The sequence below is a fragment of the Mobula hypostoma genome, chromosome 7 (genome assembly GCF_963921235.1).
Source record: "Mobula hypostoma chromosome 7, sMobHyp1.1, whole genome shotgun sequence".
Classification (NCBI taxonomy): domain Eukaryota; kingdom Metazoa; phylum Chordata; class Chondrichthyes; order Myliobatiformes; family Myliobatidae; genus Mobula; species Mobula hypostoma.
Window position 1 is genome coordinate 157617628 of NC_086103.1, and position 16030 is coordinate 157633657.

Genomic DNA, 16030 nt, shown 5'->3' on the forward strand with positions numbered 1-16030 from the left:
CGGTGAATACCACAACATCATGCCAACCAATCTCTAATTGCGCCACAAGCTTTGTCTACCTTATTCCAAATGCTACACACATTTAGATACAGCACCTTCAGTCCTGCATTCTTTATCCTTTTGAATTTTGCCTTTGTGGTACAATTTAACTCTTTGCTCTGTCTGCATTTGTACCCAAACATTGGCTTGTCCTTCCTTACATTCATGTAAACCTGTTCGTTCATCCTCTGCTCTATCATACTGTTTCCCATTTCCCTGCCATATTAGTTTAAACCCTAGCCTAATCACAGGACAATTTACAATGACTAATTAACCTACTAAACATTATGTCTTTGAACTGTGGGAGGGAACCAGAGCACCCGGAGGAAACCCATGTGGCCACAGGAAAGAACATACGAAGTTTCTTACAGAAGACACCAGGATTGAACTCCCAACAGAGATGTCCCAAGCTGTAATAGCGTCATGCTACTGTGGCACAATCAGTAAGGATAAGCAACGGCATCTCCTCCACAATTATCCTCATCACCAGTGCCTCACAAGGCTGCGGCTTCAGAACTCTACTTTACTCCCCATACCCCCATTACAGCGTGGTCAGATTCTGCTTGAACTCCATCTATAAGTTTGCAGGTGACACCATCGTAAAGAGCCAGATCTCAAACAACGATGAGATGGAAAACAGGAAGGAGATACGAAGCCTAGTGGCAAGGTGTCACGACAATATCAATGTCAGGAAAATGAAGGAAATAGTTATTAACTTCAGTGCAGTACAAGCCTATCTGTATTGATGGTGCTGAGGTGAAAATGGCTGTGAGCTCCTAAGTATAAATTTCACCCAAAATTTGTCCTGGGCTGTAAACGTAACTTTGCTGGATGAAACAACGACAGCACAAAAAGATCGTTACTTATCTTTTCAACCGTTTATTTCTTCGAGCTCAGCCGGCGAATGAACTCGGACCCGACATCAGGGAGAGACCCTTTCTCATCCCCCCGGCGGTTCTACAAGTTCACTGCCCGAAGTCAGAATTGTCAGAAGTTATAAGGCCACCGATACAAAAGAACAATCAGTTTGATAACTATTCCGGTCAAGTCAATGGACTATTGATACAAAAGTACAATCAATTTGTTAGCCACTCCAGCCACCTTAAATAAAAAGGGAATATCTTATCTGGTTTGCTGGAGCCACAACTTAATTACAAAGATAAGAACATCCGTCAAATTTGTGCTTTAATTAAGAAAGGAATGTTCTGTCTAATTTCCATCAGGTACTGCATTTTGTCAAAATCAAAAGGTGTGAAAAGCCCAGAGACATCTGATGTGGATCTGGGCAAACTTTAATTATCTTGCTCCAAAGAAGGCAGCTGTGAGACATTATTCAAACACACTGCAGTCACAGACATAGCCAGTACTGAATCCATTGTTTACAGGAGTCTGAGAATCCCCCATTCCCTTAAACTTTATCAGGGTCAGCAACATAGATGCTACAGCCAAGAAACTTCACCAATGCAACTTTAACTATATTCTGTATTCTGTTTTTCTCTTTACTACCTCAATGTATTTATATATGCATGATCTGTCTGGATGGCATGAAAAACTCTTTTCACTCTGATTCGGTACTTGTAACGATAACAAACTTAACACCAAGGCAAAAGGACTATTAACCGAGGTGTCCATGGACCCCAGATTGGGAACCCCTGGCCTTCAGGAAGACAGATAAAGATTTTTTAAAAGATTAGCTTTATTTGTCACATCTACATGGAAACATCAAAGCATATAGTTCGAGGATCCTGCTGAGGGCAGCCCACAAGTGTTGCCATAGCTTGCCCACAACTCACTAACCCAAACTGGAAAGTAGAACAGACGGAGGAAATCCACACAGTCGTGGAGACAATGTACAGACTGGGGTGGGAATCAAACCCCTAGCTGTGATCGCTGGCGCTGAAAAGCAATTGCACTGACCATTAGCAAAGATCAAAGGTAACCAGCCAGGTTTTCTCCTCATCGGCCTGTGCGCTGCAGAAGGCAGTTCCATCAGTTTGTAATATACTGTGCCGCTGTTAAAACTAATTTTCAATTTAAGCCCTGTGTATGCAGGCCCATGATAAAAGGGACAAAATATTTTAATTATTGCCTTTGAAAGCCAGAAGTCCAAAGTGGACCAATGCACATCTAGTTTGAAGACAACAGCTACTGACAATTAACTAAATTACAGATGCTGGAAATCTGAAACAATAGAAAATACTGGAGACACTCAGCAGGCTGGGCAACATCCGAGAAAGGGAACTCAAAAGAAACTGTTGGAGGAGTTAAGCAGGTCAAGCAGCACCTGTGGAGGCAATCACCTTCTAGTCCCTGTCTCAACCTACCTTCTCATCTCGTTATACTGGCTGACTTCCCTCTGCACTTCCGGTCCTGTGCGTGATCAATGCTTTGGTTTGAGATCCTGCATCAGGACTGGGAGTGCAGAGGGAAGGCAGCTGGTACAATTGATGAGCAGCAGGGATGAGTCAGGGACTGGTAGGTGATAGGAGGGATCAGGTGAGACTGAGGAACCAAGGGTGTACTAACCCTAGGGGTCCACAAGAGGTTCATAAGAATGATGCCAAGAGTGAAAGTGTCAATATATGAGGAGTGTTTGACGTCTCTGGGCTGATGGGTTATAGAGGATGAGAGGCCTACCTAAAAGATACTAAAAGGCCTGGGACAGAATGGACATGGCAACTCAATGATCTAAGAGCATGGCCTCTGAATAAATTAGTGTCCTTTTAAAATGAGATGAGGAGGAAGTTCTTCAGTCAGAGGGTGGTGAATCTGTGGAATTCATTGCCATAGAAGGCAATGCAAGCCAGATCATTACATTTATTAAGGAAGAGATTGATAGATCCTTGACCGGTAAGAGGTTAAGGTTTACAGGGAGAAGGAAGGAGAATGAGGTTGAAAAACTCAGCCATGACTGAATGGCATTAAAGACTTGATGGGCCAAATGGCCTAATTCTATTCTTATATCTTATGGTGGGCAGATGGAGCCAGATGAGGGAGGGGGAGGGGAGATAGACCTGGAAGACGATGTGTAACCAGGTAAGAAAGAGAAGATAAGCAGATGGAATTGGGTGGGAGAAGAAAGAGGAAGGGTAGGCCAAAGAAGAAGAAACACAGGCAGATAGGTGTGTGGGTGAGGGGCAAGTAGAATCACATAGGGGAGAATGAAAAAAGTGAACAAGGGTGGACTGGTTGGAGTGAAAAGGGAACACAGGGGTGTGAGTTACCTGAAACTAGTCCCATTTGCTGACTATCCCTCTCTAATCTGGTTCTAGTTATCAACATTTAGCTTGTCTCATCTCCCCACCCCAAAAAGGCTCCACCTGCCTAACCCCCTTTCTTGCCCAAATCTGATTTTACTTGTCACTACCAGCTTCTGTCTTTACCCCCACTGCCCACCCTGGCACCATCTGCCCATCATTCCTTCTCTCATCTCATCTCTGGTACAGGGTCTTGACCTAAAACATCAGCCATCCATTTGTCTCCACAGAAACTGCTCGGTCTGCCACGTTCTTCCAGCAGTTTTTTTTTCGCGGCAATTTGCAGCATCTACAGTCCAATGTGTCTCTTGAAAAAAAGGGAGTTAATGTTTAGTGTTAAAACAGGTAAAGAGAGAAAGCAAGTTAGCTTTAGGTCACCTTAAACCAGTTTCCTTTCAAAAACTCACCTGTCCAAACTTGCTCGCACAGTATCATAGATCAGAATCAAACCCAGGCCACACATATGAAGCAGCTCTGTAACAGCGCCTTAGTAATGTGTTGGTAACTGCATATTTCTGATATGTATTATAATGTTGTTAAGTCCCTGATGTTTCTTATGAAAAGACTGAAAATCTGGCTGAGTGGTGTCATAACAATAACCTCTCACTCAATGCCACCAAGACAGAGACTGTAGTCTTCAGGTGAGGCAAACCAAAGGTCCATTAGCCAGTCCTCATCGGAGGATCAGAGGTAGACAACATCAGTGACTTTAAATTCCTGTGTGTCAATATCTCAGAGGACCTGCTCAGGACCCATCATATAAATGTAACTACAAATAAAGCACGACAACACCTCTTCTTCCTTTGGAGTCTGCAGAGCGTCGGCACGTCATCGAAAATCTTGGCAAATTTCTATAAATGTGCAGTGGAAAGTGTGCTGACTGGATATGCTACAGCCTGGTATGGGAACACCAACGCCTCTGAGCTGAAAATCCTACAAAAGGTAGAGGGTTCATCGCAGTACATCACAGGTAAAGCCCTCCCAACTACTGAGCATATCTACATGAAACATTGTTGCAGGAAAGCAGCATTCATCATCAAAGATCCTCATCGCTCAGGCCATGCTCTTTTCTCACTGCTGCCATCAGGACTCACACCACCAGGTTAAAGAGTAGTTACCACACCTCAACCATCAGGCTCTTGAACAAAATAGGATAACTACACTCATCTATTGAGATAGTCCCACGACCAGTGATCTCACTTGAAGGTCTCTTTATCTTGTTATTTCATACTCTCGTTATTTATTGCTATTTATTTATACTTGCATTTGCACAGTTTGTTGTCTTCTATGCTTTTACTCTTTCACTGATCTTGCTTACATTTACAGTCCTATAGATTTGCTGAGTCTGCCCACAGGAAAAAGAATCTCAGGGTTGTATGTGGTGACATTTAAGTACTCTGTTAATAAATTTTACTTTGAACTTTGAATGTTAAAAGTAAGTTGGGTCAAGAGGGAAGAGAGAACAGTGTTTGAATTGTTTATTGTTGACAGCTATAATCAGACTATAATAAAGTCCACAGCTTTAGTAAACGTTAAGATATTTTGGCTCCTCCACTAGCAACACCATTGTCCCTAGATCACCATTCCTTCAGGTTACAGCATCTCACATCCTGACTTTTAGACTGGCATTAAGTTGCCAGTTTCTCTTTACCTACGGCTTTTCCAATGACAAAAAGACAGATAGATTTAATCAAAGGTTTTGTTAAGTCGCTAATCGTTTAAAGCTATTTCATCTAATGAAAAATCAAAACTTTGTTTCATCTTGAGGCCAAAACCAGGCCTAATTCCGCCTGAGGCTCGCGTACACTCGGAGTGGCCGGACCCGACCAACGAAACCCCACTCACTTTACCTTTACGTCGCCATCGTATAAACGGACTCCGCGCTGCTGGATCACCAGAGTCTCGTTAATCTCCAGCAGGCCGCTGGCCCACACAAACCGGTCCATAACCGGCCGGCCCGCGGACCCTCCAGGCCCCGCTCACTTCCGGCTCAAGCGACGCCAGCGACACCACCACCTGCTGACCAGCGGCAGCACCGTCTCCCACTGTAAACGAGCAACCAGTGCATCTTCCTGCGTTCGCTGCATTCGGTTACATAGCTCTCCCAAATTCTCTTTACTATCTCTGCGGAGAGTTATTCCTTGATTTACGAATTTTCGCTTTTATCACCTTTGGTAAAAGAGCACTGCAGTGTCTTCATTTCCCAATCTACACCGTCACGGCCCTTGCACCTCATTTTCTCTCCTTTGCCTGTAGACAATATAGACAGTAGACAATAGGTGCAGGAGTAGGCCATTCGGCCCTTCGAGCTAGCACCGCCATTCACTGTGATCATGGCTGATCATCCACAATCAGTACCCCGTTCCTGCCTTATCCCCATGAACTTTGATTCCACTATCTTTAAGAGCTCTATCCATCTCTTTCTCGAAAGATCCAGAGAATTGGCCTCCACTGCTTCTGGGGCAGAGCATTCCACATATCCACCACTCCCTGGGTGAAAAAGTTTTTCCTCAACTCTGTTCTAAATGGCCTACCCCTTATTCTTAAACTGTGGCCTCTGGTTCTGGACTCACCCATCAGCGAGAACATGCTTCCTGCCTGCAGCGTGTCCAATCCCTTAATAATCTTATATGTTCCAATCAGATCCCCTCTCATCCTTCTAAATTCCAGTGTATACAAGCCCTGTCGCTCCAATCTTTCAACATATGACAGTCCCGCCATCCCGGGAATTAACCTTGTGAACCTACGCTGCACTCCCTCAATAGCAAGAATGTCCTCCCTCAAATTTGGAGACCAAAACTGCACACAATACTCCAGGTGTGGTCTCACAGGGGCCCTGCACAGCTGCAGAAGGACCTCTTTGCTCTTATACTCAATTCCCCTTGTTATGAAGGCCAGCATGCCATTAGCTTTCTTCACTGCCTGCTGTACCTGCATGCTTGCTTTCAGTGACTGATGTACAAGAACACCTGGATCTCGTTGTACTTCCCCTTTTCCTAACTTGACTCCATTTAGATAATAATCTGCCTTCCTGTTCTTACCACTAAAGTGGATAACCTCACATTTATCCACATTAAACTGCATCTGCCATGCATCTGCCCACTCACCCAACCTGTCTGAGTCACCCTGCATTCTCATAACATCCTCCTCACATTTCACACTGCCACCCAGCTTTGTGTCATCAGCAAATTTGCTAATGTTACTTTTACTTCCCTCATCTAAATCATTAATATATATTGTAAATAGCTGCGATCCCAGCATTGAACCCTGCGGTAACCCACTAGTCACCACCTGCCATTCCGAAAGGGACCTGTTAATCGTTACTCTGTTTCCTGTCAGCCAGCAAATTTTCAATCCATGTCAGTAACCTGCCCCCAATACCATGTGCCCTAATTTTGCCCACAATCTCCTATGTGGGACTTTATCAAAGGCTTTCTGAAAGTCCAGGTACACTACATCCACTGGCTCTCCCTTGTCCAATACTTTCCCTGTAACTGTAATACTGTACTACATTCTGCTTTTCTGTTGTGCGACCTCAATGTATTTATGTATTTAAATAATCTCGATGGATAGCTTGCAAAATAAGTTTTTCCACTGTATCTTGGTACACTTGACCACAATAAACCATTTCCAATACGCCATTCTGCCAAACATTTTGGTCATGTTATGTTGGCTCCAGATAAGTGGCGACATTTGTGGGCTGTCCCCACCAGAGTTTTAGGTTTAGGTTGTGTTGGGTGTGAACATAAATGATGCATTTCACTGTATGTTTCAATGTACGTGTGATAAATAAATCTGAATCTGAATCCATTCACTGTGCATAAGATTAAATCTGTTAATTCATGCTCAGACTTTGATACTAGACAGGCAGATTTTCCAGAATATTGGATACTATTTTAATAATATTCCAACACCTACTTAATTTGTATTTTTTTTAAACCATGCTATAGTGTGACCTGATGTTTAAAGTGGAGTGCAGGAAAGAGATCCAAGTTCTAAAGGAACATGGTAAAGAGAACTGGGAATTCCAGGATTTAGACCCAATCATAATGAAGTATTATCAATATATTTCCAAGACAGGATCAAAGTTCAAGTTCAAAATAAATTTATTATCAAAGTACATATATGTCACCATAGACTACACCGAGATTCATTTTCATGCAGGCATTCATAGTAAATAAAAAGAAACACAATAAAATCAATGAAAAACTGCACACAAGACAAATAACAAATATGCAAAAACGACAAACTGTGAAACTACAGAAAGAAAATGATAATAACAATAAATAAGCAAAAAATATTGAGAACATGAAATCAAGTGTCTGTGAAAGTATGTCCATAGGTCGTGGGAACAATTCAGTGTTGGGGTGAGTGAAGTCATCCTTTCTGATTGCTCAGTGGTGATATCTGTCCCCAAACCTGGTGATATGGGTCCTGAGGCTCCTGAACCTCCTTCCTGAAGGCAGCAGTGAGAAGAGAGCATGGCCTTAGTGGTGGGAGTCCTTGGTGATGGATGCTGCTTTCCTGTGACAGCATTCTGCATAGATTCTCAATGGTGAGGAGGTTTTGTTTCCGTGATGGACTGGGCTGTATCCACTACTTTTTGTCAGATTTTCTGTTCAAGGGCTTTGGTGTTTCCATACCAGGCTGTGATGCACTTGGTCAATATACTCTCCACTGCACATCTATAGAAGTTTGTCTAAGTTTTAGATGACATGGTGAATTTTTGCAAACTTCTGAGAAAGAAGTGGCGCTGCCATGCTTTCTCTGTAATGTCACGTACCCCGTGATGGGTTAAAGAACCAGCAGAGATGGAAAACACTTTGGAGTCCAGTATTGCTTTAATTAATGGTATTTATTAGTAACTACGCAATACAGTAATATAAATGCAGATAAATATAACAGGTTAGCAATGATTATATGCAAGTAAGTGTGGAAATATAGGAAAACCAAGCTTCTTCAAGTCTAGAGGTAAATAGATAAGTCTTACGATGATGAGTAAAGTTCAGTTCAGTTCGTGGTATTGAGTTGAGTAGTGATGGAGGGAGAGAGAGAGAGAGGGAGAGATTTGAGTCTTCAGGTGAGCTGACACCATCGATCTTCCCGTTGTCCTCCGAAATCCTTTAGAAGTCTGGCTTACCTTTTTTGTATACTTACTCAATAAAAAGATTTAAAAAGAAAAGAAAGAAGTCACCGACTATGACCACAACAAAGGGGACCGTTTTTCTGTGGTGGAACTATCAACCCAGGCGAGGGTTAGACACACAAATAACTCCCCACCGGTCACGCTCTTTTCACACTGTGAGAGCCATCCTCCAAAAACCCCTCTTTCTGTGGGCACAACAAAGCTCATTCAGTGTCCAAAACCATGTGTCTGTCTGTTTATCATCTGACCTTCTATTTATTTCACTGTGCCAAATACTAGCTGTCTATCAAACAGCTCCTCCCCTCTCTCTCTGTAAGAGTCATTTAACAATACTCAGGATCGATCTCAACTCACCCCTTTTCGGGCTATTGAAAATTTAAACCAGGACCTCACTCACTGGTGTCCTTCATTGATTAAATCCATCTTGACTCTGAGCATGTGTTTCTCTGTGTCTGTAACTGTCCTTGTAAAAAGTAAACACGCTGCAGAGAAACCATAACATCGATTGTCCATCAAATATCACTGCCCTTGGTCACTATGGCGACCCACGAGCTGCTCAGTGCCCTCTCTCTCCAAACTCAGCAGAAATCCAAAAGTTAGACTCAGTTCTTTCTCGTGCCTTAAAGCGACAGTCGACAGAAAATATGAACCTTAGGGGTTCATAACACCATCTCAAAGCAGTCTTCACCTCTCTATCTCCTAATAACAAGGTGTGTGATGTTGAACAACTCTCTCTCTTTTTAAAGGTATAGTCCATAAAAAAAATATGACCCCTAGGGGTACATAAAGGTAATGACACAGGACAGATCTAATGAAATGAGAACAGTGAGGAATTTAAAGTTGCTGACCCTCTCCACTTCCAATCCTCCAATGAGGACTGGCTCATGGGCGTCTGGTTTACTCCTCCTGAAGTCAATAATCAGCTCCTTGGTCCTGCTGACATTGAGAGAGAGGCTGTTGTTGTGGCACCACTCAGCCAGATTTTCAATCTCCCTCCTATATGTTGATTCATCACCACCTTTGATTCAACCAATTATAGTGGTGCATTCAGCAAACTTCAATATGGCATTGCGGCTGTGCTTAGCCACACAGTCATAAGTATAATCTGGTCGAGCAGGGGTCTAAGCACACAGCCTTGTGGTGCGCTTATGGTGATGGAGATTGTGGAGGAGATGTTGCAGCAAATCTGAACTGACTGGCATCTGCTAGTGAGGAAATTGAGATCCAGATGCACAAGGAGGTATTGAGGCCTAGGCCTCGAAGCTTATTGATTAGTTTTGAGGGGATAATAGTATTGAATGCCGAGCTGTAGTCAATGAAGAGCATTCTGATGTATGCATCTTCACTGACTGGATGAGTGAAATGGCATCTGCTGCTGTGGCAATAGGCAGATTGGAGTGGATCCAAGTCACTCCTCAAGCAGGAGTTGGTATGTTTCATCACTAACCTCTCAAAGCACTTCATCACCGTGGGTGCAAGTGCTACTGGATTGTAGTCACTGAGGCAGGTTACCCCATTCCTCTTGGGCACCGGTATAATTGTAGCCTGCCTGAAGCAGGTGGGTATTTCAGACTGCCAAGGTGAGAGATTAAAGATCTCAGTGAACACTCCAGCCAGTTGATCAGCCCAGGCTTTTAGTACTCACCTAGGTACCCCATCTCCACCAGATGCTTTTTATGGGTTCACTCCCCCCAGCCCCGAAGGATGATCTGACATTTGCCTCGAGTCTGAAATCACAGGAAAATCACATAGTGAGCCAGTTGGGAGGGAAATTGTTCCCATGTACTTGTTGCCTTGTCCTTCTTGATGCGAAAGTTGGAGTAGCCTGGATGGGGTTAGCAACAGCAGTACTTTGTGGATGATAAGACCACAGCCTCTGCATGCAGAGGACATTAATGTCTAAGCTGGTTGTTCGCAACCAATCAACTGGGCTTGTTTGAAAATGAACAAACAGCAGATGCTGGAAATTTGAATTGAAACGGCTGCTCTGTCCTGCATTTTATGTGTGTGTGTTGGGGGGGGGCAGTGAGTGAAATGAAAAAGACATCTTGGACGTACTGGAGTGAATGTGTTCAATCTCTGGTCAGGTCGGTTGTTTTAAAAGCCCAAGGAGAGCTCCAGAAGCAACTGCTGCGACTGACCCCCTAAATACCTCCAACATTACTCGTTTTATTTCAGATTTCCAGCATCCCCGCTATCTGCAGCCCACATTTTCAACTTTTGAACTCTCTCTCCTTTCTTTCATTCGTCACTGCCTGATCAGTTTTTCAAAAAAAACCTGCTGTTGCTTTTCAAAAGAGTTGTCTGAGTATCACGTGATGAACATCGCGCAAAAAATCTCCAACCACAATGAGGATCCTGAATCATTTCATTCAACGTTCAAACTGCGAAGAAGCGGGTTGGCAGAGCTGGCGAATACCCAATGCTGATCGTTCCTTTTTTCGCAACATCACATTCTATTTCCGAACTCTCTTACATCATTATTCAAATAACAAATAATATCCCAAGGCCATCCATGCGCCTGCGTATTCTCATGTCAGGGCGAAATCCTTGATTGGTCAGTTTGAGCTCACTCTGGAACGGAATAACCAATCGCCTGTAGGGAGCGAAAAATCAAATCCCGGAGAGCAACAAACGGTGGTTCGGATTGACAAGAGACGGAGACGCATTTCGGTATAAAACGGTGACATGGCCACCGTCACGAGTAGTCATGTTCTGGGAAAGCCTCGGGAGCTGATATCTTATCAAGGTAGTGGCCAATATGTTTTCATATAGTGTCTGGTCGCTCTGTGTCGGTTATAAACTTCTCTGGTCTTTTAAGATCATCGATCAGCTGATAATATCAATTTCTGTATTTGGGTTGTTGCGGGTTAATACACCTTGTTTCGAAATTCGTAACTTGAATCTTCTTTTTCTCTCTTTCCATGGAGAACAAAGACGTCAGAAGTTAGAGGAATATATTCAGAGGAAAAAGTACGCGAACAGCGTGGCAGCCCAAGCAAGGAGCCGTTTGGAGAGCAGGTGATTTGGATTATAAAGATTTGCACCTGTATATAACGTTTTTGGCGTCATTTTTAAACTATTTTAGATCTGTCCTAAGTACTTCACACGCAAAGATTTTTTAAGCGCCTTCGTCGTTACAATGATGAGTTTTAGCAAGCTATCAATCAAGGTGCAGAAACGCTTCTCTGGTAGTTACTGTATTTTGAATGGCAAAATGCAGCGTGCCGGCTCGCTCCGCCCTGTGTGACTCGTGATCTCAATGTCAATGCCTCGGATAAACACTCCGAAATCTTAGTTCAATGCCCCCACTTTGGACGTTGGAATAACAGTTGTCAGTTTGAAATGTTACTGTAATTTGCAAATATTGTAGGTTTTAAAACATTGTGTACTGGGTAACCGTCTCTGTAATTACTATTTGAAAAATCATTATAGATACGGGTTAGTCATTCCACTGCTCAAATAGTGGACGTAATCCTACGTTTTGGGGAGCGGCGGAGGCTGCGGGGAGATCTGATAGAGGTTTATAAGATTGAGAAACATAGAGTAATCATTTTTTTTTAAAGCAGTGTTGAAACCTCAAATAACAGATGGCATATATTTAAGGTGAGAATGGGCTGGTTCAAATGAGATAACGGAGGCAAGTTATTTTTTTAGTGGTGGGACGCCAGGGGGTCGTGATCATGAATGTACGGGAAATGGGAGGACTGGGTAGACAGGGATTAGTTGAATTGAGCGTTTGATTACTAATGTAAGCAGTGTGACACAACATTGTGATTTCTGATTGGCTGAGCAGTTTTTGTTTATGAATATGGTGATGGCAATGGCAAGCTACTATTTCTATAGTGTAATGGTGATGCAAGGGAACATGAAGGAAACCTGCACTGTGCCCTCCTGGGTCCATGGAGTGGAGCTACAGAATGTAAAGCTTTCATCTTGTGGTTCTAAGAAGAAGAACTTTACAACACAAACTTGAGAAAGTCTGCAGATGCTGGAAATCCAATGCAACACACACAAAATGCTGGAGAACTCAGCAGGCCAGGCAGCATCCACGGGAAAGGAGTAAACAGTCGACATTTTCAGGCTGAGACTCTTTAGTCCCGCTGAAGGGTCCTCCAGCACTTTGTGTGTGGAACTTCACAACATATTACAGCCAATGACAATAGCATTAATTTAAAAACAAAACTTTCACAAATCTTTTGTTTTCATGGAGCAAAAGATGAACTGTAGAAGTATAACAAGCAGACATTTCAAAGAATCCTGCTCCAGGTTCGAAATTAACCGCACTTAAATTACTTCATTCCAGAATCTTTTAAAGGTGAGAGTAGTACATTGGGTAGGAATGATGGGTGTAGCTTCTTTGGGTAGGATGCTGCATTGAATCTGAATAAAGTATTATCATTGTTGATCTGGGCCCTGACATTTGTTACAAATTTGACTTGGATATTCACATTGCTACTTTGATCCTGTTCTTCAGGTGTCTGTCAGCCCTGACACCTATTGAAGTAATATTTCAAATTTGGAAGTGGAGAATCTTGGTGATGGATTGATTTGCATCTTTCATCCAGCCTATTACCAAATTTCAAGATTTACAGGGCTCCAGAAAATGAAATGAGATTAACTCCTGAGGGTTACTTTTGCTGGGGGAGATCAGTAGGATTTCAACTCTGCTTGTGCCAAGTTCCAAAATATTTCTCTGCACCCTGAGTAAAAGACACTTGCAGCATGTGAAAGTTAGCATACGTAGGAAACAACAAACACACAAAAAATGCTGGTGAACGCAGCAGGCCAGGCAGCATCTATAGGAAGAGGTACAGTCGACGTTTCAGTCTGAGACCCTTCGTCAGGACTAACTGAAAGAAGAGTTAGTAAGAGATTTGAAATTGGGAGGGGAGTGGGAGATCCAAAATGATAGGAGAAGACAGGAGGGGGAGGGATAGAGCCAAGAGCTGGAAAGTTGATTGGCAAAAGGGATGTGAGGCTGGAGAAGGGAGAGGATTATGGAACGGGAGGCCAGGGAGAAAGGGGGGTGGGGGAAGAAGTCCAGAGGATGGCAAGGAGTTATAGTGAGAGGGAGGGGGAAAAAAAGGAAAGAATAAAATTAAAAAATAATAAATAAGGGATGGGGTACAAAGGGGAGGTGGGGCATTAACGTAAGTTAGAGAAGTCAATGTTCATGCCATCAAGTTGGAGGCTACCCAGATGGAATATAAGGTGTTATTCCTCTAACCTGAGTGTGGCTTCATCTTGACAGTAGAGGAGGCCGTGGATAGACGTATCAGAATGGGAATGGGACGTGGAATTAAAATGTGTGGCCGCTGGGAGATCCTGCTTTCTCTGGCAGACAGAGCATAGGTGTTCAGCGAAACAGTCTCCCGACTGACGCAGGCTGGAAAACCGTTTCGCTGAAGTCTTCTATATATTGGCGAGACCCGACATAGGCTGGGAGAACGTTTTGCTGAACACCTACGCTCTGTCTGCCAGAGAAAGCAAGATTTCCCATTCCCTTTCCCTTTCCCATTCCCTTTCCCATTCCCTTTCCCATTCCCTTTCCCTTTCCCTCAGCATCCTCTACTGACAAGATGAAGCCACACTTAAGTTGGAGGAACAACACCTTGTATTCCATCTGGGTAGCCTCCAACCTGATGGCATGAGCATTGACTTCTCTAACTTCTGTTAATGCCCTACCTCCCCTTCGTACCCCATCCCTTATTTATTATTAATTTTTTCTCTTTCCCTTTTTCTCTTTTTTTTTTCTCCCTCTGTCCCTCTCACTATAACTCCTTGCCCATCCTCTGGGCTCCCCCTCCTCCTACCCACCTTTCTTTCTCCCTCAGCCTCCTGTCCCATGATCCTCTCCCTCTCCAGCCTCGTATCCCTTTTGCCAATCACCTGTCCAGCTCTTAGCTCCATCCCTCCCCCTCCTGTCTTCTCCTATCATTTTGGATCTCCCCGCCCCCCCCGCTTTCAAATCTCTTACTAGCCCTTCTTTCAGTCAGTTCTGACGAAGGGTCTCGGCCTGAAACGTCGACTGTACCTCTTCTTAGAGATGCTGCCTGGCCTGCTGTGTTCACCAGCATTTTTTATGTGTGTTGCTTGAAGTTCCAGCGTCTGCAGATTTCCTCGTGTTTGCAATAGGAAACAACAGAACATTTAGGCAAGGAATCGGATGTGATCAAGAGCAGAACTCTATAGAACACTTGGAAATGATCTGTAAGTTCAGTAGAAGAAATGGTTATTGAAGATATGTTGGCAGAATAACTTGATTTGTTGGAGTTGGTTGAGAATTACTCTAAAATATGCAGTGATGTTTATTTCTCACTGATTTTACAATGACTGTGAGCACGTTGTTGATGAGGTGGAACTTGGATTCTCAAGGTGAGAGGGGGAGCACTATCCAAGTTGAAACAATCCAAAGAGGAACTCCAGAAGTGGAAATATTTGAATGTAAGCTGTGCAGCCTGCATCCTTTCAGAACAATGACGTATTGAGAAGGTTGCTGTTGACGGCAACCTTAGAACTGGGATGATTACAACAGCTTTGAAATAGGGGAAAAGTTGCTTGAGGATAGCAAACATTAATGAATCAGGCTTTGAATGACTGGTTGTTCAGGATGTGTCAGGTCTCATTGAACCGGAGCATTTTAAGATTTAGTGTACATTAGCTGTATATTATTGTGAGCATTTTTCTTACATATTTGTGCCTCACTGTTTGTTCTATGCTCTAATTGTTTCTCATGCTTTCTTCCTTGTACTTTTTTTCTGAAACCACTGATTATAAAATGTAGAAGCATGAGTCCAGTATATACTGTAGTGCTCAAGGTTCTGGATCATTGATCTATAGACAATTCAAATCCCAGCATGGTCGTTGGATAATTTAAGGATGAGGAAATTGTAAAAGTAGAAGAAATGTGATTAGAATTGCTGGTTTCAAAATTAATAAGGATGGAGCTGCCAGGTTATCAATGTTTAATTTTAAAAAAAAAGGAACTCGCCTGGTTTTTGATGTTCTTCAAAGAAGGAAATGATGTTATTTTCCAGTGCGTCTAGTATGTAACTTGGAACTGCCATTCCACCTTAGAGTGATTATGAATGGATAACATGCGCAGGCTTTAGCTGCAGTGTCCATATTCCATAAAATAAAGTTGGCTCAGTGCATTCTTGTTTCTAGTCTGCCATTCACTAATCAGAATCTGGTTTAATATCACTGGCATGTGGCGTAAGATTAGTTTACGACAGCAGTACGAGGAAATGCATGATAGATAAATGAAGGGGGCTAAAACTGAATTGCAATACATCTATGGTTGAGTTAAAAGTTGTGCAAAAAAAACCTAGAAATAAAGTAGTGAGGTTCATGGGTTCAATGTCTAATTAGAAATCGGTTGGCAGTGGGGAAAGAAGCTTCATTGAGATCATGGCTGTATCTCAAATCCACTTTTGCATTCCACCCTATATGTACTGATTCTCGTGACCATTTACGCTTTTCACAGTCCTTTGGATAAGGACATTTTGACCACCTCTGCATTAAGAAATTATTCATCTCAGTCTTGAGTAACTGATCTCCTTCTGAAACGACATCCCCAGTTCTA

General features: G+C 43.0%; 2 protein-coding genes across 2 annotated transcripts in view; one reads left to right on the top strand and one right to left on the bottom strand.

Moving 5' to 3' along the window:
- The window catches only part of vps36 (vacuolar protein sorting 36 homolog), a 64499-nt gene extending 59201 nt beyond the window's left edge, over nucleotides 1-5298 (bottom strand). Inside the window, exon 1 of the mRNA XM_063054393.1 lies at nucleotides 5147-5298. Within this exon, the coding sequence (XP_062910463.1) occupies nucleotides 5147-5242 (96 nt within the window). The 5' untranslated portion in view covers nucleotides 5243-5298. The remainder of the gene's footprint in view (nucleotides 1-5146) is intronic.
- A 5758-nt stretch (nucleotides 5299-11056) lies between these two features.
- Nucleotides 11057-16030, top strand: part of LOC134349056 (cytoskeleton-associated protein 2-like) — a 28701-nt gene continuing 23727 nt past the window's right edge. The window contains exons 1-2 of the mRNA XM_063052914.1: nucleotides 11057-11191; nucleotides 11373-11463. Of these exons, the coding sequence (XP_062908984.1) occupies nucleotides 11131-11191; nucleotides 11373-11463 (152 nt within the window). The 5' untranslated portion in view covers nucleotides 11057-11130. The remainder of the gene's footprint in view (nucleotides 11192-11372; nucleotides 11464-16030) is intronic.